Source organism: Syngnathus floridae, chromosome 16 (genome assembly GCF_059516105.1).
Source record: "Syngnathus floridae isolate MCC-2025c chromosome 16, RoL_Sflo_1.0, whole genome shotgun sequence".
Classification (NCBI taxonomy): Eukaryota; Metazoa; Chordata; class Actinopteri; order Syngnathiformes; family Syngnathidae; genus Syngnathus; species Syngnathus floridae.
Genome location: NC_142428.1, coordinates 6,844,192 through 6,869,126, shown reverse-complemented (window position 1 = coordinate 6,869,126; position 24,935 = coordinate 6,844,192). Strand labels below are relative to the sequence as shown.

Sequence of the window (24,935 nt, the reverse complement as noted above, 5' to 3'; positions counted from 1 at the left end):
GAAATAACAAGCATGTGACTGAAACAACAACAAGCCAATAAAAGGAGACGGATGGAAAACTTAAACCTGAGTGAGAAAATGACCAAATAATTCTGTCTGTCAGTCATTGCGCCAAGCTTTTGTCACACTTAAGTTTCCCGTGTTCGTTTCTTTTTGTTGCTTAAAATGAGTACAAACGATGATAATGCAAATTCGGGACTTTACAGCCAAACAGCCCCCAGAGAGTCAGAGGGGAACGAAACAACGCCTTTGCTGCCAAATGTAAGTAGAAAAACAACAAATTATAAAATATGGTTTTGCTTTGTCCAACTGTTACAACAAATACGATTGTTACATTCAAATGTTTTACTTCTTCTCAGTAAGGAATGTACCACTTTCCTATTACATTATTGGAAGGAAATTTAACCCATGACAGCATATTTACCTAAAAAGCAGAACTGAATACTACTCGTCTGTTGCAATAATTTGTATTTAGTAAGTGATATTTTGGATGTTTTGATTGTGGCTAAATTTTGACGATAGTTCAAGGCATATCAGGTCGAGAAGTCCCGCCCCCTCCTCAGATGGATCCCTGTAGGAGAAAAGGATGTGTGCAGTGTACATACGTCAACACTTGAATTAAATTTTAATATTAAAAGCGCCTTCTGGGTCCAGACACATCCGCTGCCGAGGATCGCGTCCCAGTGAGCATCGATGTGCACCCGTACTCTCTATTGTACTTTTGCAACAGTTGTCCGGACACTTAAAATGGAAAGGAACCTACCAGAGAATGTCAGTGAGTTTTTGGGTTTGTTTTTTTACAAATCGAGGCCAAAGAGTCTCCAATATGCAATGGAAATCCGACTTATTCATAATATTAATATATGTAGAAAAGCTGGCTATCGGGGCTAAAACGGCCTAACTATCTTCAAAAATATTGCGAGTTTGGTCCAAATTTTAGACTATAATTCTCATATTTTTATTCACTGTTCACATAAATTTAGATGTAATATCATACATTTTTTATGTGAAATATTCTATTTTCAATTACCTACTTTATCAAGTTAAACTAATCACTGCGCAAATAGGAATGGGTCACTGATCAAGAAAGTTACATGCCAGTTTTAATTGTATTGGTGTCAGGTTATAAAAAAGGCCGTAAACATCACCTGGGATGTAAAATTCATCTCACGTTGTAGATGACCAGTTTTTTTGGTAGTGTATCTCAGGTCATCAGGTTAATCCACACTTGTTATGACACTGCCACCAGAGTGGCCACTCGTCCTCTCCAGGATATCCCCTATTAAAAGGGTCAGTCAGTTTCTCGAGAGCTCGGGCAGCTGTCCCGCGGCTTGCTGTTCCAAATCCTATCTATCCATTGCCATTTCCATTGCCTGATCCCACATGCCACCGTGTTGCTCTTTCAAGAAATCCATCATCAAGCCTGGCCAGTTGTTGTCCGGACTGTCAATTAAAATGATTTCTTCCGTTTCGTAAGCCTTTCTGTATTTTGTGTGCAGATACGCAGTGCCAGAGGCGCCTCATTTGCTTTTTCTGTTTTTAACCTAATGAATGCAATCATGGGCAGTGGCATTCTTGGACTTGCTTATGTCATGGCAAGCACTGGCATACTTAGCTTTTGGTAAGCAAACAATAATACGTGTGGCTAAGATGAAACAAGCTGATCTGTGGATGGTCATTTCTATTTGCTCCTCATATCCAGCATCCTGTTGATCCTCGTGTCCAGCCTGGCAGGATATTCCATACATCTTCTCCTCAAGCTCTGTGACCTGACAGGTGAGTGGCACTCTCAAAATAGATCGCTAAGTATTGCATCAAGAAATCTGAATGAAAATTGCATAATGTATATTTCCCCCCATTTTCTCATGCATCATTTGTTGTCTCACGCAGGAATTAGTTCATATGAAGATCTGGGGGGACGAGCATTAAAAAAAACAGGAACAGTAAGTATTGTCTTTTGATTAGGATAAAATCAATACCTATTTGATTTTCAGCAACAAAGTAGAATATTCAATTTTGAAGGTTTCACCTACTTGCATTCTGGAAGTGCTATTACTAGTTTATTCAAGATGTACTTATACATGTGCACGCTGCGAACTTGACACTAACCGATTAAAAATGTTTCCATAGGTCCTCGTTGGAATTACAATCCTCATCCAAAATGTTGGTGGTAGGTCTGCCCGTTTTTTCTTTTTGTATATAATATATGAACTTGCAGTAGTACAGAACAGCAGTAATTTAACAATATTTGTTTTTATTATTGGGCTTGCACTTTAGAGTACAGCGTCCGTACACCGCATCATGCTCATAGTTATTTCCAGAATTTTGAGCCTCACTTAGTGTTTCATTCGAACTGTTCACAAAAAATAATACAGCAATAGTGTTGACCGTGTCAATTTGGAGCATGATTTTTTTTTTTTAATAAAAATTTAATTTATTGCTATAGCGCTGACATTATCTCATTATATTATGTCGAATGTACTTATTTTTTTTCCACAAGGGTCAGTTTATCCTTGAGGCTGAGAGCGCCCCCTACTGTAAATATGACCCTCTGTAAGTTATTGCCGCTGGGCTGTAAAGGCTATTATCCAGACTCTCCTGATAACCTTTGGCCCCATGGCTGCCGTCCTCTCGGCCGCTCTCCCCGGGGCCTGAAACCTGACTTGTGCTCTAATTGATCACTGATGGTAAAACCCACTCCCACCCACTAAGACCCTAATGGGACCCCTCCCCTCAAGACTCCGCCCCCTCACTCTGCAGCCGCGGTGATAGCGCTACGCGGCCTAGCGGATTGTTGCGCTGCCCACTCTGTGGCTTCCCCCAGCATGGGGGCCCGCATCTGTCTGCACCCAGGCCTCCTTTTATAAGAGCGCAATTAGTTTCACTCTGAGTAAACATTCATCGGCACTGCCAAAGGCTGATAGGCCAATTGACCTTAATTACTGGTCAGCCCACAGGCTGGCACAGTCCAATGAAAGTGACTCTTATGTTTCAAACTGATTGTGCTTACTTTGATGACCACATGTACTCACAGACACGTGCACATTTTCATCTTTAGCACGCTCGTTGTTCCTTACCACTCTGCTAATAACCGATACTTCTCTTCACTCAAGGACCTCTTTGTTAGACAAGTAAGTACTGTACAACCACATCAGGTATTGTGCAAGTGTTGTCGTGCGATGTCTAGCTAAGTCTACGCATGAAACTGAACCAGCACGTCTTGTCTTGCTTTTGTGGTTGGATGTTTTCTTGTTGAATATTTGCCAGTATTGTTTGCTCGTTTATACTGTGAGGGAACTTAATGACTCACCTCAGATTTAATTACACCACTTGTAATTTGTGCACAATGGTGTGCAATTTCCACTGAATGCATGTGAACAATAATGTGAACAAATTGTGGTACAGGAAGAAAGAAATTATATTTAAAAGAATTTTGATAATGATCTGGATAAGTGTGCATTAGTATTATTATTTGCGATAATATGGTGTTTTAATTGGTCATCCAGCCCTTTGAATCATATTGCATCCCTTCCAACCAGGAAAACAATTGAACAAATGGGCAGACAAAGCGAAATTAGAATCGGAATCATCCTTATTGCATTTGTATAAGTGCAAATATGAGAGCAGACATGATAGCACTTGCATTCCTCATATCGCTATTTAAGCCTCACTGAAATATAACACCAAAAGTTTATGGTTGTTCTGCATGTTGAACTTTTTTGCACTATTAAAACATTTAAAATAATATATGCAATGGTGTAAAACTTTGAAAAACAACGATTACTGTTTGAATAGAAACAAATCTTGCATAGATTGAATATGGCTGCATCCCATAAAAGGAATAAGCAAGAACTTTTTGATAGGGACCACGTGGTGGTTTTCTTCTTCCTTCTTCTTAATTCCCAGCAAATTTTGGATGACGTCTTGCAGTGAATTCTGGCTGAATCCCCAATTCGAGCCCCATTTACTGGCAGCTTTAAGTACTTATTAATGTGTTTCCTTATTCTCAGAGCGAGTGTCCTTGTGTCTGTGTGGGCCGGAGGGTTATTGGACGAATTCTCCTTTTATAAACACATGCAGGATCTGAGGGATTATGATCGTAGTTTATTTAACGGCGAGTGCAAAAACCTCGCCCCGGGGGCAATAACGTCCCTCCTAACCCCGTCTGTGTCTGTCTTCCCAAAATGTAATCCCTTAACATTATCTGCCTTTATCACCGGCTGCACGCTGCATCTGAAGCCCATTTCACACCACAAACATGCTCTTGTTCTTCCGCAACCTCTGTGGCTTTTTGGGTTGCCCCCCACCAACCCACCCTTGTGAATGACCCAAGGAAGTGACCCCAACCCCCTTCTCGAAGGATGCGGGAGCCCGTCGGAGGCTGATAATGTCCTGTTTCCGAGCGAGGTGGAAAAAAGGGAGAAGTGGCGGGATTAGCGTCAGATATGATTATTGTTTGCATTCCTCCCCCTTGCATTTCTCCAAAGATCTGCGCTACGTCTGCTCCTCTGCACTCGGGGCTTTGCTGTTGAGCCCCTTGAGCTGTCTGCTCCACCCATCTGCATTAACTCAGGCCCCTCCACCCTGCGTGCTGGACACCCTTCACCTCCCACATAGAAACTAATAAGAATACAATTGTTTGACGTGTGTGGGCATTTTGTGCTTTTTGTTTTGACTGTCTTTGCAAGCATACACACTGAACGTTCCCTCTGCTCTCGCAGCTATGTCGTCATATTTGTTCATTTTGAAGTCTGAGCTTCCGGCGGCCATCAGCAGCATCCTCAGTCCGGACCAGTCAGGGTGAGTGCATTTCTGAATTTTATTTTGCACTTATTCATTGTCAATTGGATCATTTATTTTTTTAAACAAATAAAAAAAAAGAGTAAAACAAAGTTTTACACCCTACATAAACAATATATGTATTCTTTGTTATTGAATCAATGTTAAAATACACAATACAATTAAAACATTTTTTACTATTTACTTTTTTATTATTATTTATGGACAAATAGGCAATGGATTTATGAATAAATTAGTCTATTTAAAATAAAAAAATGGCCAAAGGGCTAATTAAAACAAACAAAATTTAAAATAACAACTCTAATTAAAACAATCCCAAACTCCTTAGTCTTGCTGATGTTTTCACACTTTCCTGCTGTACTAACAGAGTGGTAACAATACTTAGAACAAGCGGCCTTCGAATGGCCCACAATGGAATTTCAAACACCACCATCACAAACATCCTAAAAACACGTGGGCAACAAAAATGATTTGCCCTCCAGTAAGATACGACAATGTAACCAAACTTGACAGTTATCAGTTCATACAGCTCGTGTGCTTAATGATGTAGCGGTCGAATGTAATCCAACCAATCTCTCCCAAAAGCATTACTGCTATACTAATACTTAGTGAGTAATTGCACTATTAAATAGCACCGCAGCACATTAGCTGCAGCCACCGGTGTCCTTCTACGTCCGGGAACTTCCCTCTCTCACAGGGAAGTCAAAAGAGTGACTTCTTCCACTCTGTCATTCAGTGAGAGCTCTTTCTAGCCGATTGTTCCTCAAGGCAGCTGTTTTGTATTAGCGCTCCGCTTTCACCCTCAAATCTCTCACACATGTTCCCCGGAATCAGACTGATACAAGGGGATATCAGTTTTGCCATTGTAATTACAGCCCACTGCACTTTTTGTTAATGAGTGGTTTTGAGAAGCCGAGCAAAGATGTTTTGTATTATGACGTGTTCTGTTTAAAAAAAAGTAAAATAAAGTCATTCTAGTTTTATGGGCCGTTTATCGTAAAACAGCCAGACCCCAAATTCCTTAGCTCTCGTGCTTCGTTGCGGAGGAGAGATTATTGTGCTACGCCGGCCGGATTTATGCCTTTATTAAATGCTTTTGTTAAGATGGACTCCAAGGTTCCTCTTCCATTGCTCAAATCTGTCCTGCATGGTGGAATAGCGTGAAATTGTCCATATTTCACGGGTCCCCAAGGTATCTTATTCCTCTGTAATCAGCCTGGAGCCACATGGAAAGAATCCTCACACATATAGATGTTTTTTGTGTGTGTGCGTGTCTATTTTTCATATCGCCCTAATGTTAGAGAAGATACCCCAACTCGCCATTTATGTATTAATTAATCATTAAATTCTACCTAAATTATGTAGCATAGTCGTCTTCTGAATTTTAAAATTCAAACTCTTCTCTGAAGTACAAAGAAAGGTCCATAAATATGGTTGGATGAGTTAGTGAGGAGGAATTTAAGCCATCAAACCATCTTTTCAGCTGAATCAGTGCATTTTATTTTTAACATTCTCAATCTCAAATACACAGTCGCAAATTTTGTTGTGAAATTATTGAAAAACTCACATTTGCTGCTTTTGTGCACAGAGCCAAGCTATGCGACTATAAAATGATTGTTCTGGTGTCATTTTGAGCTGAGAGTTAGAGCTTAATTTTTTAAAGCATAGCCTAATATGCTTTGCCACCCTCTTGTGGTATCTCTAGGCAATTACACCGCGTTTTTGGTTGCCATCCATTGTGGATTTTTGCGATTCATAGAAGGCTTCGAATCATATTCTGCGCAAATAGCTGGGCTTCACTTTACAACGTTTCACTTAAACGTCTGGCGCCGTGAAGGATCTGACACTAAAATAAAATATGTGAAGTTGCAGAGATAACATAAATCTGTGAGTGCCCATGCTAAAAGCTGTAGCAGTGAAACAGCCATGGAAGGGTCACAGGGGGTTGATGTGGTCAGAGCAGGTGCCGCTGACGTTGGAAACCCCATAAAGAGCGCTGGAGCTAGGCCCTGCCGTCCCCAACGGCAGGCAGCACTCTTCCCGTCTGACCTCCACCCCAGCGGACCCAGCGTGCCTTCCGCATGCGTCACCTCCAACACCGGCTCACCTCAATCACCATTAAAGAGCCCCGCCTTTTTCTTCGGCAAAGGAAAATATTATTCCCCCCACTCTGCAAAAACCAAGCGATACGTGGTGCGTTCTGATCTGATGGCCTGGCGCTGCGTTTGAATGTGAATTACATAATTGTTATGGTTCGCGAGAGCAAAAGCCTTTAATGGATACCACATGAGAGCTCTGTCGCTCTGCGTTTGAGCGTTATATGGAGACAAATTTCCACAGGCGTTCCATTTGAAGGTACTTCAAAAAGTCCTCACTGTCCCTGACATTTCGGAACCAGTTTTTAGCTCTATAATGGCTCAGATTTAGTTCCGAACTCCTGTTGTTGAGCAGAAGAATGCTCTCCTCAGCTTTGGGCTGTTCCCAATTTGCTGGATGTTTGGTGAGGTGTGTTTTATTTACTACTTCTTATCCCTCTCTTGTTTTCCAGAGATGTCTGGTATTTAGACGGCCGACTGGTGCTGATCCTCATTACGTTATGCGTGGTGCTTCCCCTCGCGATGTTTCCCAAAATTGGTGAGGAAACAAGTCGAGTGGCAGCGTTCAAAGCCTCCTCGGTCACATATGTTTTGCCCTTTAAGGCTTCCTGGGTTACACTAGCAGCCTGGCCTTCTTTTTCATGCTCTACTTTGTCATTGTGGTGAGTTGTAATTTTTTTCCTCCTTTTTGTTTGTCTGTTTTTTTTACCTGTTTGCCTCCTCCTCAGGTTGTGGTGAAGAAATGGTCCATCCCCTGCCCGCTACCACAAAACGTAACATGCCAGGTAATTTGAAGTTTCTTAAGTAGGTCGCATAAGATGCCAATGTTGTCTGACAGTGGCGGTCTAGACTAAAAAAAAAAGGGGGGGGGGGGGGGGTCTGCTTGATAAGGACCAGAGAGGGTGTGCGGAGTGAGTGCTACCTTAGGGGAAGGAAGTTCAGGTGACCCCACCTCCTCATCCCCTCAGCCTGGAAGTGACCTCTGGCCTCTTTTATTATACAAACCACACTAGAACTCCAGACCTGGCTTGGGTTAACTTAGAGTCTTGTTTACTTTTCAACCCCAAACTGCCAATCAGTAGAATTCAGCTTTTTTTTTTTTTTTTTTTCCCCCAGCAGGACGAATACAGTCTTTCAGAGTCAAACTGTCACATTCATCAAAACTTTATTGGCTCTGTACGTGTGAACATTTTCATTAAAGGAACTTAATAAATGTGTGGGAAAAAATCTTGAAAATTTAAACTTCATTTCTAAAACTACAACAAAAAAAAAACACACACCTTGTATTCTTATTGCCGTCCTACAATCTTTCATTGTATTTGTCGTTTGTCATCTTGTCTCGGCGATAACAGACTCCCACTTCTGTCCTTGTTTGTGCAGGTATCAAATTCCTCTGACATGGAATGCACGCCGAGACTTTTCATTGTCTCCAGTCGGGTATGTACATCAAATCAGTCCTCCCTGCCATACACGCGTGCATACACACACACTCAGTAAAAACAAGAGGTGGCTGTGAGAAGTCATTAAAAGTGTCTGCTCCAGTCTGCAAGTTCTGCTGACATGTCACACTTTCACCATGACTCACGTATACATGTAGAAAGCTCATCACGGGCATGCTTTCAGCTTTAAAGTTAATTAATTCTGAGAAAATACAACTATGATGATTCCTCCAGCCACCAACGTGTTAGCTGATAGTTTTCTCAAAGCCCCACCGGTGTGTATTTTCAGGGTGCCTACGCTATCCCGACCATGGCCTTCTCTTTTTTGTGCCACACAGCTGTCCTTCCAATCTACTGTGAACTTGACCGGTCAGTTATACAATTTATTTATGGTTTGCATGTTGGAAGAAAAAATCAAATGAAAAATTGAGAAATCCATGTAAGTTCTCCATCACCCACCCGGAACCCATTATTGTGCTTCATATCTTCCTTCTCCTTCGCTTTTTCAGGCCGAGCAAATCAAGGATGCAGAATGTTGCCATTGTCAGCATCAGCCTCAGTTTCCTGCTTTACTTGGTTTCGGCCCTCTTTGGCTACCTCACCTTCTACGGTAGACTGCAGCACACAGTCCACACCAAACCAGTCCAGCAAAACCTCATGCTCCATCTGTTTGTGTCTACCCGCAGCTCATGTAAAGTCTGAGCTTTTGCTCAGCTACAATGCGTACATGCCACGTGACGTCTTGGTGATGACGGTTCGGCTCGCCATCCTCATTTCAGTGCTACTGACCGTACCAGTCATCCACTTCCCTGTGAGTAGCAAGTACCGAATTATGTTTTTCTGACGTAAGTATAATCCATAGCTCTTCACCTCGGTATGTATGTGTTTGTATTTCAAGGCTCGTAAGGCCGTGATCTTAGTGCTGCGTGGAAATCGTCCGTTTTCCTGGTTGACCCACATCATGACAACTCTGGTCATCCTGGGAGTGGTGCTCTTGCTGGCCATCTTTGTGCCTGATATTCGAAACGTGTTTGGAGTAGTGGGTAGGTATCGATGTTGTTGGATTTATCACATCTGATGTAGCGCCCTGATGTCACATTTTATTGATTGCCGTGGTACCTGTAAAATGCCACTAGGTGGCAGTGTTCGCTCAATTACATTTCTCTCATTGACAAGTAATTTTACTTTATTTAATAGTTGGCAACCTTCTTGAGTACATGAATATAGCTTTTGATTAAATGTTTTGCACCTATATTATGCGTAATTATTTGGAACAGTGCAGTTTTTTTTTTTTAAATACCGTCATTGGAGAGTTAAAAAAATATTTGAAAATTTCTCTAAAAGGTTGACAACTTTAAATATGCTGACTGTCATTTGCATTGGCTACTTGGGAAAATCAGCAAAAAATAATTTGGTACAAAGTATACTGTCATTGCAATGTCTGCTGGTGTATATTTAAGCATTTAACGAAGCATTTAAAGATGCATTTAACGACGCAGTTACCCTCACACAAGTTGTCGTCCTTGTTTGCCAGGATCGACCACATCCAGCTGCCTCTTGTTTGTCTTCCCCGGCCTCTTCTACCTCAAGATTAGCCGCCAGCCTCTCAGATCTTTAGACTCCATCGGGGTAAGTCTGCTCTCGTCAGACAGATGTGAAACCATTTTAAAGAACTTCTCTCAAAAACAAAATCCAGACAATTCCTTTAATGCAAACATTGTGTTTGTAGGCGATGTTCCTGGTGGCCTTTGGTTTAGTCGTGGGCGTCATCAGCCTCTCAGGCATCATTTTCACATGGGTACAAAGATTTTAGCCCATCTCCTCATTCCTCTATCTCAAAGCACAAGGCCAAAAAGGGAGAATTATACCAAAGAAAATTTTGGATGTAATAAAATAATAGACACTTGGTAGTCTGTGTTCCTCAGGCTGTATATTTTTCCTGTAAAGTTATTACCATGCATAAATATCACAACAAGACTTTAAGAACTGAACCCAATTTCAGGGTGGCTATTTTTTTGTTTTAGTTTTCCATTTACCTCATTAATATTTTAAAGGTCTAATATTGTTTACATTTTAAGTTTTCCTCATTGAAACTCTTGCACCTTTTCAAATCAAGTGTATCCCCAACCCCCCAAAAATAATTCTTTGGAAGCACATAACTGCTTCATCAAATATTTTTGTTGCACATATTTGCCAAATTTGATCACGATTATTTCAATCAACTAAATTATTTTTTTGTAATCTTTTGTCACTTAGATTTGTCACTTAATGTACATTCCAAATTGTGTATAGTACGTTTGCTGCTACTTGGTGCTAGTCATCATTTGGAATCCTCTTGATTGTACTCAAAATGGTTATGTAACCTATAATCTGATGTACTGCAATCAAATGAAAAACATTAAATAAAAAGGAGATTCTGCATTTTTCTATATGTCACAATGTTTGCTCGATTAGAATTGTGAAATATTTGGAAAATGTTATTTGACACCTCGATCCGGTCAGCACATTTTATTTGGTCCACCTTGCCATTCTAAAAACACATCTCCTAAGAAACACCCAAAAAAAAAAAAGCGAAACATCTTACCAACTCGTCTTCATTTTATTTTCAATTATAATTTCTTCTAGTTCTGAAGTTTTATGTGTATCTCTCAGTGAGGCATTTCAATGTAATGCCAAAAAAAATGCACAAAAGTTAATAAATTACATTTCCGTCTTTCTGTATATTTTTTTTCCTGAGATGATGACCTCCAATCTCAAAGTTCTCAATTTGCTTATCTTCTAAACTGATTCCATGTTGCACAACTTCGCCATTAATGTTTTTTTGCATGCAAGGCACGGCTTAACTATAGGAAGAGATTAGGCAATGCAAAAAAAAAAAAAAAAAAAATCCCACTTTTATCACCAGAGATAATGTTTTCATGGAGGTCTTATGACACAAAACGTATGCGGGACTGTTTTTGTTTAGTTAAATTTACTCTAGTGTCCATTGATATGACAACACCATCTCCGGGGGTCAAGGGATGGAAGGAGTTGCAGAATGGTGAAGGGGGCTCAGTTCCACCCCCCTGTGGACAGCCTCCGCTCTTATATTGTTCTAAGAGGTGTTGGCTGTGTTTTTTTAAATAATCAGCCATGTTATTAAAAATCAGGAATTTCTGCTTAACCGTGTTTTTGTGGTCCCGATGTCCCGGCTTTGACCTTGGATTGAAGCAGACTGGAATGACACGTACAGGCCTTCATTTTTGAGTTTCAATAACATCGGACCAACAGGAAGCGCCCGTCAAGTTCTGTTTGTGTGTGAAGCACAGCGTTTTGGGTATTTTTTGGGTTTTGCATATTGGAATAATGTGGCACAATGCAGCCAATCAGATTGTCTCATTTCCTGCTCACAACCGCGAGAAGGCGTACTTACATATATCTGGAAATTACTATGATTTGTTCTGATGATTACCAGTTCTCAATTTGTTTATTTCTTTGGATTATTGGCTCTGGAACAGCAGCTGACATAGGGTGAAATTTTTCATCCAAGACTGGTCGCCAGTTTTCTCCGAGGTGATTGTGAACTTGGCACCTGCGAGCGATCACATGACCAAATGTCAGCATTTGTCCATGACTTTTCCTCTAATGTGCTTTGTTTCTTAGATTGTTTTTTTTTGTCTCTTGTCCAGCAATTTAATATTCCAATTTAATATCGCGACTCAGTAACACTCCTCATACTGTTCCCCCCCCCCCCCTGCAGATTCTCACTACTTTACTTCCATATCTCAAATACTGCATGAGGAGTTGAGGGCAAGCACATAAGACTGCAAGAACAACAACAAGAAAAATATAATTTTTATAGCGCCAAGATGAAAATCGAGGTCAAAGGTGGGAAAGGTGAAATAAGGCTTAGGTCAATAAACAACCATGCGATGTTTCAGGAAGTGTCAGTGGGGAGTTGGGTTATTATGGCAGGTTGATAGGTGGTGGTCAACAGCCCAGCATGGGGTTTGGTCAGGGGCGGCGAGTTGAACGGCAACTCGCCTCTCCATGATCCCATCACTCGTGGGCTGAGCTCTTAATGCGGGCCTGACGCCTCCCTGGCGCTGGGGCCACGTTGCCTGTCTCACATCTGGAGCCAATTACCCAGAAAGGCTGTGACAGAGACCTCAACTCTGCTATCACTCCACCGCCCCCCTCGCCCCGCCCTCTGTTGCATTGTCCATGCAGCTCGTCTACCACCAAGTACATCCTGCATGTGCATTGATCTAAAGTTCACATTTTCCCTTTCTGGTTTCTAATACTATGATTGTTTCATCTTTTTTTGCTTCCATGTTTCTATCTATTCTTACCCAAGCTTGAGCAAAATTTGGCCTTCTAGCTACATATACAATCCGCTCAGTTCTTTAATTCGATCCAGCAAGTATCAAGGGTCCTGTTATATTAATTTATCTTTTAAAAGCCTTTCATTAAATTTATTTATTCATGTAGTTAAATATTTGGTTGCCTTATCGTAAATAATGAAATAATAAAAGTTTAGCCTACTAAAATGAATCAAACCAACAACCAAGAACCACTAAACTGAGCGAAACCGTACTTGAAGTTCCTGTTTGAGGTTTTGCAGGGACAGGATGTGCTTGGCCATCAAAGCAGAAGATTGAGTTGTCCTAGATGACAAACACATTAAGTGGTGCTGCAGCTCAAATAAAGTCATAAGATTTTGGCTTCTTCGTGACCGTTTTGTATGTTTGCGCCGCTAGAAAATACACAAGGAATTCTGTGTGCTCATAAAAATCATGAGTCTGTATGCCCAGTCGGAGTCAGACAGAGCGCTCCCATGGGTGCATAATTCAACATTTGACATGGTCGTGCAAAGAGCGAAAGCGAGGCTGGAGAGAGACTAGTGTGACGCGGGGCAAAGGGGGAGTTTGACAGACAGAGGGAGGAAAAAGCGGTCTGTACAACAAAGACAAAATAAATCAAGAGAGACTGTAAAAATGTCAGCTGTGGCTCCACAGTAGAGAGAGAGGAGGGGGGGGGTCCAATACACAAAGATGCTCCATCATCAAATCAGAATGAGGCGCGCTCATGGGAAAGAGCAGAGGCATAATATTCAATGGACTTGTTCTGCCCCCTGCTGGATAATTTTGGCACTTTTGCGCAACTGTAATTTACTATTTTCAACCCGCAAAAAAAAATTTCATAGAATTATTTTTATTTTGAATGCACTGTTATATTTTTTTTATATTCAAGATCAACACATTCGTTTATAGTTTCAAGTTTTATTTTTTTTAGTCCAATTTAACTCCATAGTCCGAGCTTGAATGGCACACTGTTGTCCCCTTTGACAAAAAGTCTCAATAATGAATAGCCATATACAACGCCATTATGTACTTTTATGCGTTTTAGGATATTTGCTGTTTTATAATTATTTCTGTAAAGCCAGTCAATGTTAATTGGTATTCTGTGATTGTACTTAAAAAGAAACATGAATTTTGAATAATTCAAAACTATATTGTATTGTTAGATGAACACCAACATGTGAATATTATATAGAATGTTATGTCTATTTTTTTTGTTAGAGTTAGGGAATGAAATACAGTATTGGTGTGTACTGTGTATCACACTGGGTAAACTTTCAACTTTTGGTATTACTGACTAGAATGTCCGCTAGATGGCGATGTAAAGCTTCGGCACAGGTAAGGCCGTGGCAACGTAAAATGTTGCACATGGAAAATGTAGTTTTTTCCCCTCCCTCTTTTCGCCCCATTCAGCCACGTGACTAAAATGGTAGGGCAGTCCAACCAAAAAGTGGCAGGTGTTTTTCGGGGGAGAGTTATGCGGAACTTGTAAGTCCCGGTCGGCGTGTATTTGTTGTGGTTTTCTTTGTGTTGAGGACTCAACCCACTCGAGAGTCAAAGCAAAAGGAAGGCGGATGTCAAGCGTCTAAACAACAAGTGCAGTCAGCATGGACACATCGGCTTTTCGCCCGGAGACCTCCTTTAAGACCTTCTGTTGACTTCGTTCTTTCCCCTTGTGATTTGTAACTGTCTCTAGTGGCAAGTATGAAGTTTTACGGCCACATCCAGCTCCGAATCGGGGAGGCGGTGGACCTGAAACCGACCACAGTTTCCCGGCGTCACTCCAGGATTTTCATGAAAAGCACTTCGGCATTGGACCCATACATTGTCCTCAAGGTGGACGATGTCAAAGTGGGTCAAACTCACACCAAACAAAAAACCAATTCGCCGACGTACAATGAGGACTTTTCCTTCTCCGTGCGAGACGGACAACACGTCGAACTTGCTGTCTTCAACGATACACCGATCGGATACGATGACTTTGTCGCTAATTGCACCATCCGCTTTGGGGACCTCACGAAGACAGCCAACACGGGCGAGTTCTTCGAGGGATGGGTGAGTACATGTGTGTGGGTTGGGGGTCATCATTTGGGGTCATCATTTGGATGAGCACGCAATTGTTACATCACCTGCCATTAAGATTCCAGCATTACTTCCAGACAAAATGAACGAGCGCACGAATAAGGCTTTTTTTGGGCTATTCATATGAATTTACTCACAGGGTCCAGATTTGGCCCGCCACAACATTTGATGTGGCCCGTCAGTCATTTCTGAGAAGACCGGTGGGGCCAGCAAAATAGTTCATGACTATTTTTTTAAATTCAGTATTTTTTTAAAGACACAAAGTGCTCATATTCATATATATATATATATATATATATATATATATATATATATATATATATATTTATTTTTATTATTTTTTTTTTTTTTTAAATAAAGAAGCTGGCGGTGATGTGACAGCTTGGTATTTAGGTCATCTTTTAGTGAAGAAGGCAAACGTGTACCCATAGCGTGTGTCAATTAAGAGGTTGGTATGTCAAAGGAATGTTGCAGGATTGAAAATTATAGTTAACTAATTTTGGATCATAGTTTGAAGCAGGTTCTTTTTTTTCCGCCCGCTCATATCTCTTCATGCCAATGCTTCTGAAACTTTTAGTGTTCAGGGAACTGCGGTGAATTGTTTCCCCTTCAGCCTCCATGTCCCTAACACCAGTTAAACATAATCATGTGTACCATACAAAGGAAAATTTGAATTCTCAAAAATGAGGAAACAAATCAATAAAATTATATTATAAATTTTCTATAACTCCTGTTGGGGTGTGGGACTTAAATCTGTTTTAAATATGTGTTCCTACAATAACATGCCTTAAAAGTACAACAACAAAAAAAATCACTATTTATGCAGAAAAATCTGATGTATGTGATTTTACATTGGAGTGGATGGATGAAGCTATAATTAATATATTTTTGGACAACATTATAACAAAATTAATGACACCTCTAAATACACACCAACCTGCTTTTTATGATATGGAAAGCTTGTACGAGTTTCTCTTTCTAAAAGAAAAATATACCATTCAAAGGAAGTGAAATTTAAAATTCTAAGTCTGATGCTTTCCTATGTTGCACAAAGTTCATTTCTGCGAAACGCTGACACGACTGTCAGCTCTGATCCCGCCCTACTTCATCATCAACTCAAAAGCCACAGACGCATCTGTAAATGCCACGTTCAAATGCATCCCCCACTTGTGTGTAAGACCTCACTATGTTAATTGAAATATGATACTTTAAAAGTACATTTGTGAGGCAACAGTGCATACAAATTGCAAAATCCTGGTGAGTTATGTGTTGTGACATAATCTAAGATGAAAACAATGATAGAGGAATATTACACGGACCTCTCTAATCAGTTGTCATCTTTGCTCGTCTCTTAAACATCCTTTTTGATGTGTAGCCCTTCAAGACGATGAGTTCAAAGCGCTGCTATTTAGGGCAGGAAAGCAAACTATGTGTTCATATTCTAGTTCTTATCACAATGACATTTTGCCCTGACTTTCCATTTGCCGCCCACTTGATGCAAAATGCCACCTCATTGCGGTGAATTTTTGCTCGCTATATCTATAAAAAGGAACCCCAACTTCTTCCTTTGTGATGCTTTATCACACACCACCGCACTCTGATATACCATTTGTATTTCGATAGCAAAAAAAACTTATCTAGAAGTGCTAGGCTGATAGATATTTTAAGTTATTTTAGATATTTTAAGCTAACATTAAGTCTCTGTAGCTTACAGGTGCACTGGTTAGCCTGCATGTTGGTGTCCATTTATTTTGATGGTGACATTTAAGATGAAATGGGGGGGGGGGCAATGACAAACAAATGTGTCACAAGGGAATGGGAGTATCTGTTCTTTATTTTTTGCACCACAGGGAGGAAACTCCCATCTTCAGGCAGTCATTGACTGCAGATAATTTTCAAACAAGTACTAAAGAGACACTGAAACTCTATTGTGGTGATGTTCGAAGGCAAAATTGAAAAAAAAATCTGTCTTCTGGTTCTAAATGTATACTCCTTATGCTTCATGCATATTAGTGAAACATCTTCACAACTAAGAGTCCTCCACAACCAGCACAACCTGCCTGACCTGCTTTGTTGTCTCAGTCAAGGTTTTTGAATTCCTATCTAATCATCTCTTTACACGAACTAGTATGCATTTGCCCATGCACAGGGAATCCCCCTCTTTGTCACACTTTTCTAACCAAGTTATGACTGTTTATACTTTTAATTACATCAGAAACATTCAAACATGTCTTCTACAATCCACATGATACATTGATTTAATTTATGATCTGCCTATTTACCTGAGTGCAAAGATAATGCGTTGTTGTTTGTTTCTGAATTGATATTCCCGTACAAATTGTTTATATCTTTTCTTGCAGAAGGACTTGGAACCCGAAGGCAGCATTTACGTCCTTATTAAGCTTAACGGATCTTACATAGATGGTGAGCTGACTGCAATGCATTCTATTGCTATCTGTGCCAGGAAAGTTATGCTTTGACTGTGTGCAAGTTCCTTTTTTATATCAATCAGCATTTTCTATATAATAAGAAGGTAGTCAATAAGATCAGAATCCACACATTGACACAATTTGCAACAGTTTGTGCATGCAGATACACGTTTTATTGTCCAAAAAATTAAAGGTGTCCAAATTAATCAATTCATCAACAAATGCTATCGTTTCGAGCCATTAGACTTAAAATTGTGCAACAGTATTTGATGTTTTTGTCGTCCTTAATTAAAAAGATATTTTGTGTTCAAATCAAAACATTTGCAAAGATTTACTTTGGAAAGTACATCAATCGCTCTTGTATGATATTGTTGAATTATTATGTTTTTATCACCGGTTCACAGACGAGGCTATCATAGAGGTGAAAAATCACCAGGAGTTTACCAGGAAGCGTCAGGGGGCTGTAAGGCGGAAAGTCCATCAGGTCAACGGGCACAAGTTCATGTCCACTTACCTTCGCCAGCCCACCTTCTGTTTTCACTGCAAAGACTTCATCTGGTGAGCAATTTTAGTCACCGTTGCCAGCATGACCTTCAATGTAAATTTCTTTCTATCTTGATTTTTCTTACAGGGGTGTTTTTGGAAAGCAGGGCTACCAGTGCCAAGGTGATCTTATGTTCTTTACCTCCATGCTATTGAGCTTTGCATCTAATTTAAATTCTTTTTTTCTTCCCCCCCCTTCTAGTATGTACATGTGTAGTTCACAAACGCTGCCACGAACATGTTGTCACCGCATGTCCACGCATGAAGCGGTCAGAGGTAGCATCACTCCCTTTTGTATTTTGTAGCACTTGGTGGAACATTAAAACCCAGACTTCCACCTCTCTTAAATATGGCGATGTTTCACTTTTTGCAGTCTGGAAGCCCGGGCTTCAGCATCAACGTCCCTCACCAATTCGGGATCCACAACTATAAGTCACCTGCTTTCTGCAGCCATTGCGGATCGTTACTGTGGGGAATTATCCGGCAGGGCCTACAATGCAAAAGTAAGACGCCCACATTTAGACTTTAGGCAATCGTATATAGTAGTAATTTTTTTGTGCTCTGATTTCTCATTGCAGTCTGTAAAATAAATGTTCACATTCGATGCGAAAACAACGTTGCGCAGAATTGCGGCGTCGACACTGTGCAACTGGCCAAAAGGCTGGAAGAGATGGGCATACATGCTGCAGAACTCTCCGAAAGAAACATCCAAAGAGTATGTACATTTTCGAAATCCATTAAATTCTGCTTCATCGTAGTGACTTTTTCTTCTTCCCTTTTGCCTTTACAGTTCAGTTCAAGTAAAGCCAAAAAGCCTTCTGAAAGGAGGAAGAGTGTGAAAATTCAACCAGAGATTCCTCAATATGGCATTTCCGACTTCACTTTCCTTCAAGTGCTCGGCAAGGGTAGCTTCGGAAAGGTAGAGAAGACGCGAAAGGGGTGTGACGGGAATTTGTATAATATGACTTGATGAGTCAATCAGGTCATGTGTGTGTATCCGCAGGTCATGCTTGCTAGACTCAACAACAAAGATCGGGTTTTCGCAGTCAAGGTGCTGAAAAAAGACATCATCTTGCAGGACGACGATGTGGAGTGTACCATGACTGAAAAGAGAGTGCTGTCACTAGCTACCTTTCACCCGTTTCTCACAAAACTATACTGCTGCTTCCAGACTCAGGTTAGTGGAAATTCAAAACACACACACCGTAACAAACTCTACCGCAAATTCTTGCAGCGCTGCAATTCAATGTAAATCGTTGTCGACTACATTCCACATGCATTACATTAATTGTTCAGCAGGTGGCAGCAGTGTCCAAGTGGGTTTGAGGCAACTGCTTACTTGGCTCTTTTTCAAGCTTGACAATCTTAATCTTCTTCCGGTGTGTGAGCCTCCACTGTCCTATTTCACGCAGGTTTAGAATAGACAAGTATTAACTCTGACGCTTCTCCCTTGAACGCATTCACACCAGCACAGTGCCGCAAAGTGGCTTTTGTTCCATCGCGTCATGGTGCTTTTAAATCAAGACTAGAAAGTACTAAGTGTGTGTTAAAGTGCTTTTTTTTTCAAGCGCATTGAAGGAAATTGTGGGAGGAAGTAAACCTGGCCTCTATTTATATGTCGTCAACATGCAGTGCTCAACACGCTAAGCATGATTAAATGTGGAAAAGCAAGTTTTCAGCGTTTGCTGCCTGTCTGACCTGTTGATGAAGTGTCAAAGACAGTCTCGTGAATCACATCCTCTGCTTGACTTTTCTCCCCCTCGCTTTTATTTCTGCATTACGTACCTACTGCAGCTTGTAATGAGAAAGGAAGATTTATGGACTTGATCAATATATTTTCACCCCACTAACTTCAAACCGCGTTTAGTTCGACAGCAATCTATTACAGCCGTGTGCTGTATATGTGCCGCCGTCATGTCCTTGAAATGAGCTTGGCCTCGTGACAAGTCGTGACTGATAACATGGACTCTTCTCTGGGGGCAGTGTGTGTGTATATTTCTGTAAGTGCATGTGTATAAATAAAATGTTATTGCCGCCTATCATATACAGGACCATCTATTCTTCGTGATGGAGTTTGTAAATGGTGGCGATCTGATGTTCCACATTCAAAAGTCCAGACGATTTGACGAGAATCGGGCTTGTTTCTACACGGCGGAGATCACGTCGGCTCTCATGTTCCTGCATGGCAAAGGCATCATTTATCGGTATGATGGACAGACGTGCAAAATAACAATTGCACACAGATTTTAAAAATGGAGTAATAATTAATTGTGAGCTTTAACTTCAACCAGATTGTGTCACACTGTCTAATCTTAACACATGTTGAGGGCTTCATGCCAGTGCCTGATGATAAAGGGCATCATGTGCTCTAACTGTAAAACCTGAGTTATATTTAGCAAGCTAATGTGTCCCGTGTTAGCCATGATGGTATAGCATGCCTGTTGTCTGTAGAGGACACACACAAGTTGCATGCTACAACTGAAATAACACGCATGATGCCGGGATAAGAAGATCAGGGCACTCTCAGTGTATGTTGCGTAATATTAGTTTCCTCTCATGCTTGCTGAAGCTTCAGGTATTGTCACACTTGAAGTCTCTTGGATGGAAGCAATTCTGTTTGTGTTTTTTTTCTTGTGACTACTCAACCCAATTGAAGCACTTTAAAAGCTTTCTCTTGGCACAATCTGCTTCTTAGTAATCGAGAAAAATTTCCACAGTCTGGACAAAAAAATGTCATATGCTTAGTCACACGCCCTCTGGAAATGTTATTATTTAGTGCAACTTCAGCTTCTTTCCTGCAACCCGGCAACAGATTTTGACGAGTTGGATGATTTTAATCACTGGCCGGCCTCCAGCTACTCACTCTCGCACATTGATCCGTCTGCAGCTGAAAAATGATAGTGTCACAAAGCGAATAGCGTGATTTTAAATTCTCCATTTATATGTATTTCCTTTCAGGGATCTAAAGTTGGATAATGTTCTCCTTGACAAGGATGGCCATTGTAAACTGGCAGACTTTGGCATGTGCAAAGAAGGCATCTATGAAGGTGTCGGAGCGCGAACTTTCTGCGGTACCCCTGATTACATTGCCCCTGAGGTCAGTTCAGACTTATTGACCTATTTAAGAGACAGATACGTGGCTGATGGTTTCTTGTAACACAAATGACTTCATAATGTCACATGCAAGCCCCCCCCCAACTACACTCCCTCATGACTAACTGGAAACCAGCAAACCTTGGCTTGGGGTCAAATTCTAAACAGTACTGGGGTTCATATGTCTTTGGTATTATTTTTGTTTTGTTTTACTGACTAAACTGCTACCTTTGCTACCTTTGTCTATCCGTACAAAACAAAGGAGTATCCTTTTAATGCTTCCTCTTTCCAAGACTCAACAATATATCCATCTGCTGCACCTCTTGTACCTCACACTTCCTGTAAAGCACCCTTGGGCATGCTCATTAGTCTTGTTTGCCGATATGCGACATTTTTTCCCCCCCACAGATCCTTCAGGAGATGGTGTACGGGGCCTCCGTTGATTGGTGGGCGCTCGGGGTGCTCCTTTACGAAATGCTGCAGGGCCACGCGCCCTTTGAGGCGGAAAATGAAGACGAGCTGTTTGAGGCCATCCTCAACGAAGAAGTTGCCTATGCCCCTTGGCTCAGTGTCGAGTCAGTGGCTATCCTCAAAGCTGTGAGTTTTTATTTACGGTAAAAGGCATATTGACTCAAATCTGGATGTGAGTCACTTTTCTGTCCTTGGCAGGCATTTAATCTACACTCTGATTGCAACTGTTGGACTCTGGAGTTTTTCCACACTGAACTAATGATAGAGAAAATCAATTTCTCACTTGGCTTGTGTTCTGCATTGCACAGGAAAAGACATTAAACTGTGAACATTAACAAAATGATCAATTTAACACATTCCCGAGTAGCTCTGCAGAGCAACAATTGGAATGGGCTTTGTTCGGTTTATTACGTGTCACGCTTCAGACTGAGACGCTGACTGTCGAGTAGTAGGCAGATTTACAACAGCTCTGTCTGCCAGCTGTTTAGACCAACTCTTGCGTAACTATATTAAGGCATGGTCCACTGCCCAATCTCGGCTAACTGGCTATAAATACAACAATGTGACCATGTCCTCCTCTCATTGGCCGTGCTGCCTCCCTTACCCATGTTGTTACTCCAACATGCTTGACCAAGCTCAGCACTAAGCTCATTTGTGTCGCATGTTACATAAAAAGCGTGAGTGGATTTTGAACACAGTGCTCTACATCGAATGACAGTTGATCCGCCGCAAGGTTCTCCTTGTTCCCAGAAGCAGGTTTAAAGAGTTCCCATAGGATGTTACACAAATACTGCCAATATTTACAGGATTGGCGTTTTCAAAGGGTAACACAAAGCGTCTGGTCACAATATTAGGTACACCAGTATAAAACAGTGATGGGCGCTTGTTCAGATTAGTTGTGGTTTTAGTTTGGTGTCATCTTTTCTATTACGTTGGTTACTTTCTAGATTCGAGGTACAGCTATTAATAAATAACTAATCGATTAGAAAATGAGTGGCTAATTATGAATTATTTGGATAACGTTTTAAAATGTATAACTCTCTAAATCCTCGGAATTCAAGCTTCTCAGCAGTTATTATTCTCCAATTTCTGTAGGCCTATGTGAAAGCAGACTTATCGTTCTGTTGGATCAAAATAAAACATTTGCATTCCTTTTGGAAAACGATGATTAACATTTTCTGATACGGATCAAAGCAGTAACTGAATCACAATATACTTATTTTCTCATTTCCTGCACTGTCTATTAAAGATAAAAGAAAGCCCTGTTTTTAGAATAACGAGATGGAAGTAAAAACCTTTTATAAGGTTCCTTGACTAATAAACAAAATCTTCAAAAGATGAATCTATCATTGGAATAATCATTAGTCGCATCACTATTCCAGATACATGAGAGGCTGTCAGAGCTGAAAGTAACTGATTTGGGAAGTCTTTTTAATCTTTCTCGTAACTTGGTGTTTATCTAGTGGCTGTCACTGTGGGTCAAAGGCTCATTAGTTTTGTTAGCTTAGCCTGAATGTCATTGTCAGCCTTAAGAGGTGCACCATATCTCGCGCCAAGACTTGCGGCTCCTCCAAAATCCATTTTCTCGTTAGCTTCCTTGCTGAAGGCCACTCAAAACAAATGTTCATTTTTTGCCACACCCCTGAGCAGCTGTCAGACCCCCGGACCTGTGATTTACAGTTTTATTGTTTCTTTATGTACAACTCTGGGAAGCTGGGAAGAGCATGCTACTGTTCAAACAAGCTGAATTTCTCTCAACTGGTGCATTGTGGGTTGTGCCAAGAAAAAAAAATCAGGGTGTGTTTTTGTGAGTGGGGAGGTGCGGTGTTACTTACTGAATCTTGGATGGGCTCCAGTTTGAGCATTACTTAAATTTGTGATCACAGCCATCCAAAGTAGATTATACACAGCAGTGGAAGAGATGCTATCTCATTGTTTCTTGAATCGATTACAACTTCATGTTCCATTATAACATAGTACTTATTTTAGAATCCTTTTGTAGGATGTCTTGTTATTTTTAACTTCATCTTCATTTCTGTATCCACAGTTCCTGACCAAAAATCCAGACAAACGCCTAGGTTGTGTGCAATCAGAGGGTGGAGAAATTGCTGTGACCAGCCATGCCTTTTTCAGAAACATTAGCTGGGAAATGCTGAATCGTAGAGCCATAGAGCCACCATTCAAGCCCAAGATAGTACGCCACAAAACACACATCCTCCAACATAAATAGCAATCCGGTGTTTGGAATCATTTCACCTTGACATATACCCCGCTGTCTTTCTCAGAAAACGCCAGAAGACGTCAACAACTTTGACCCGGATTTTACGAGGGAAGAGCCCACCCTCACGCCGATCGATGACTCGTCGATGTCCAACAGCAATCAGGAAGAGTTTGAAGACTTTTCATACACTTCACCTGAGTTGCTGGAAATCTAAGAGCTTCCTCGCCGGTCTGGTGATCAACGTGCGGTTTCGATCTTTGCCCTCGACAATTCTCGGCCGTACAGTATGACTGTTACATTCCCCTCAGACAAGAGTGTCGGATCAATCAGACACGAAGTCAAATGACATTTTGTTTGGATTACAATATGGCGTGACAGACTTGTACATGTTTTTTTTTTTCTTAATTTTTTTTGCCAAAATGTATGTATGTGTTTTTTGTACTGTTTGACGAGCTCACGATGTTATGGTACAGTGTTTTGATTCAGCAAATTTGGCAGACTTCCTTTTTTTTTTTTTTTTTTTTAAACTGGACTTCCAGCAATTTCCAGTGACAAATGGCCTTAGTTTGTGCAATCTTTTATTTCCTGTGACACACATAACGCTGGAAAAAAATCCCCCTAAACCACTCCCACTATCTAAATAAAAGTAAAATTTTGTATCGATGTTTGAAGCTTAAAGCTAGCACTATACTTCAATAAAAACATGAAGGTATTATGTTGGTAAAGGCTGACTGAGACGGTGTATGTGTTATTCCATCAGTCAGTCAAGCAAATTCCTGCCACCCATCCAAACTTTGCCGAGCATGTTGAAGATGATGCAACATTACATTTGCTGTAAAAGTGCTTGTGATTCATTCTGACAACTAACTCCAAACTTTCTACAATTTCAACATGTCTGTTGACCTCGGATGCACACCACTGGCATTTGGCAACTACTTAATTGTTTTGTATGTCTTCTTCCTTTACCGTTGCAGTCATCCATTTGCTCTTATCTGAAATGTTCTGTTTCCTTCCTCAAAAACACACTGAAAATAATATTTGGCAGCCACTCAATATCCAGGAGCTCATTTTCCGAACCAGTGAATCAACCAATTATGAATAATTTCTCAATTGAAGCATGGTAAAAACATTTGAACTTCTCTGTTGCAGTCCTGGCCAAAAGCAACAAGTTAATCATCTCGAGTTTAGCGGGAACTTGCGAAAAATAAACAGGAAACCACACTGCGTCATTACCGTCGCTTTTCGAAAGACAAGAGAGGAGTGAATTTTTTTTGTGTGTGTGCCGCTTGAGATTGTGCGCCTTGGTTACAAATCTAATCTTTTAAACAACTTTCTTGTTCAAGGGCAGACTCTTAAACAATGCTGCTGTCCGTGATGAACCTGGCTCTGATAGGGAGTGCACCTCCCTTAAAAACAACTGT

At 40.8% G+C, this 24,935-nt stretch overlaps 2 protein-coding genes across 6 annotated transcripts; both read left to right on the top strand.

Moving 5' to 3' along the window:
* The first annotated feature begins 3 nt into the window (after positions 1–3).
* Positions 4–11,052, top strand: slc38a6 (solute carrier family 38 member 6). 4 transcript variants are annotated; one of them, XM_088400648.1, is made up of 17 exons: positions 4–70; positions 207–261; positions 1,500–1,621; positions 1,703–1,776; positions 1,891–1,943; positions 2,131–2,170; positions 4,722–4,800; positions 7,349–7,434; positions 7,500–7,558; positions 7,625–7,681; positions 8,277–8,333; positions 8,625–8,704; positions 8,845–8,945; positions 9,022–9,146; positions 9,234–9,378; positions 9,870–9,964; positions 10,065–11,052. In XM_088400648.1, the coding sequence occupies exons 3-17, from the start codon at positions 1,548–1,550 to the stop codon at positions 10,146–10,148; spliced, it is 1,209 nt and encodes a 402-aa protein (XP_088256774.1). In that variant the 5' UTR covers positions 4–70; positions 207–261; positions 1,500–1,547; the 3' UTR covers positions 10,149–11,052. The 4 variants fall into 4 exon arrangements, with proteins under 4 accessions (XP_088256774.1, XP_088256772.1, XP_088256771.1 ...); XM_088400646.1 differs by having other exon boundaries at positions 5–261; XM_088400647.1 differs by lacking the exons at positions 4–70; positions 207–261 and adding an exon at positions 580–771.
* Positions 11,053–14,088: 3,036 nt separating this feature from the next.
* prkcha (protein kinase C, eta, a) lies at positions 14,089–24,242 on the top strand. 2 transcript variants are annotated; one of them, XM_088400906.1, is made up of 14 exons: positions 14,091–14,730; positions 17,118–17,181; positions 17,591–17,744; positions 17,818–17,852; positions 17,932–18,005; positions 18,103–18,232; positions 18,308–18,444; positions 18,520–18,648; positions 18,733–18,906; positions 19,779–19,933; positions 20,688–20,826; positions 21,231–21,419; positions 23,341–23,487; positions 23,579–24,242. In XM_088400906.1, the coding sequence occupies exons 1-14, from the start codon at positions 14,380–14,382 to the stop codon at positions 23,726–23,728; spliced, it is 2,028 nt and encodes a 675-aa protein (XP_088257032.1). In that variant the 5' UTR covers positions 14,091–14,379; the 3' UTR covers positions 23,729–24,242. The 2 variants fall into 2 exon arrangements, with proteins under 2 accessions (XP_088257031.1, XP_088257032.1); XM_088400905.1 differs by having other exon boundaries at positions 14,089–14,730; positions 18,308–18,648.
* The last annotated feature ends 693 nt before the right edge of the window (positions 24,243–24,935 follow it).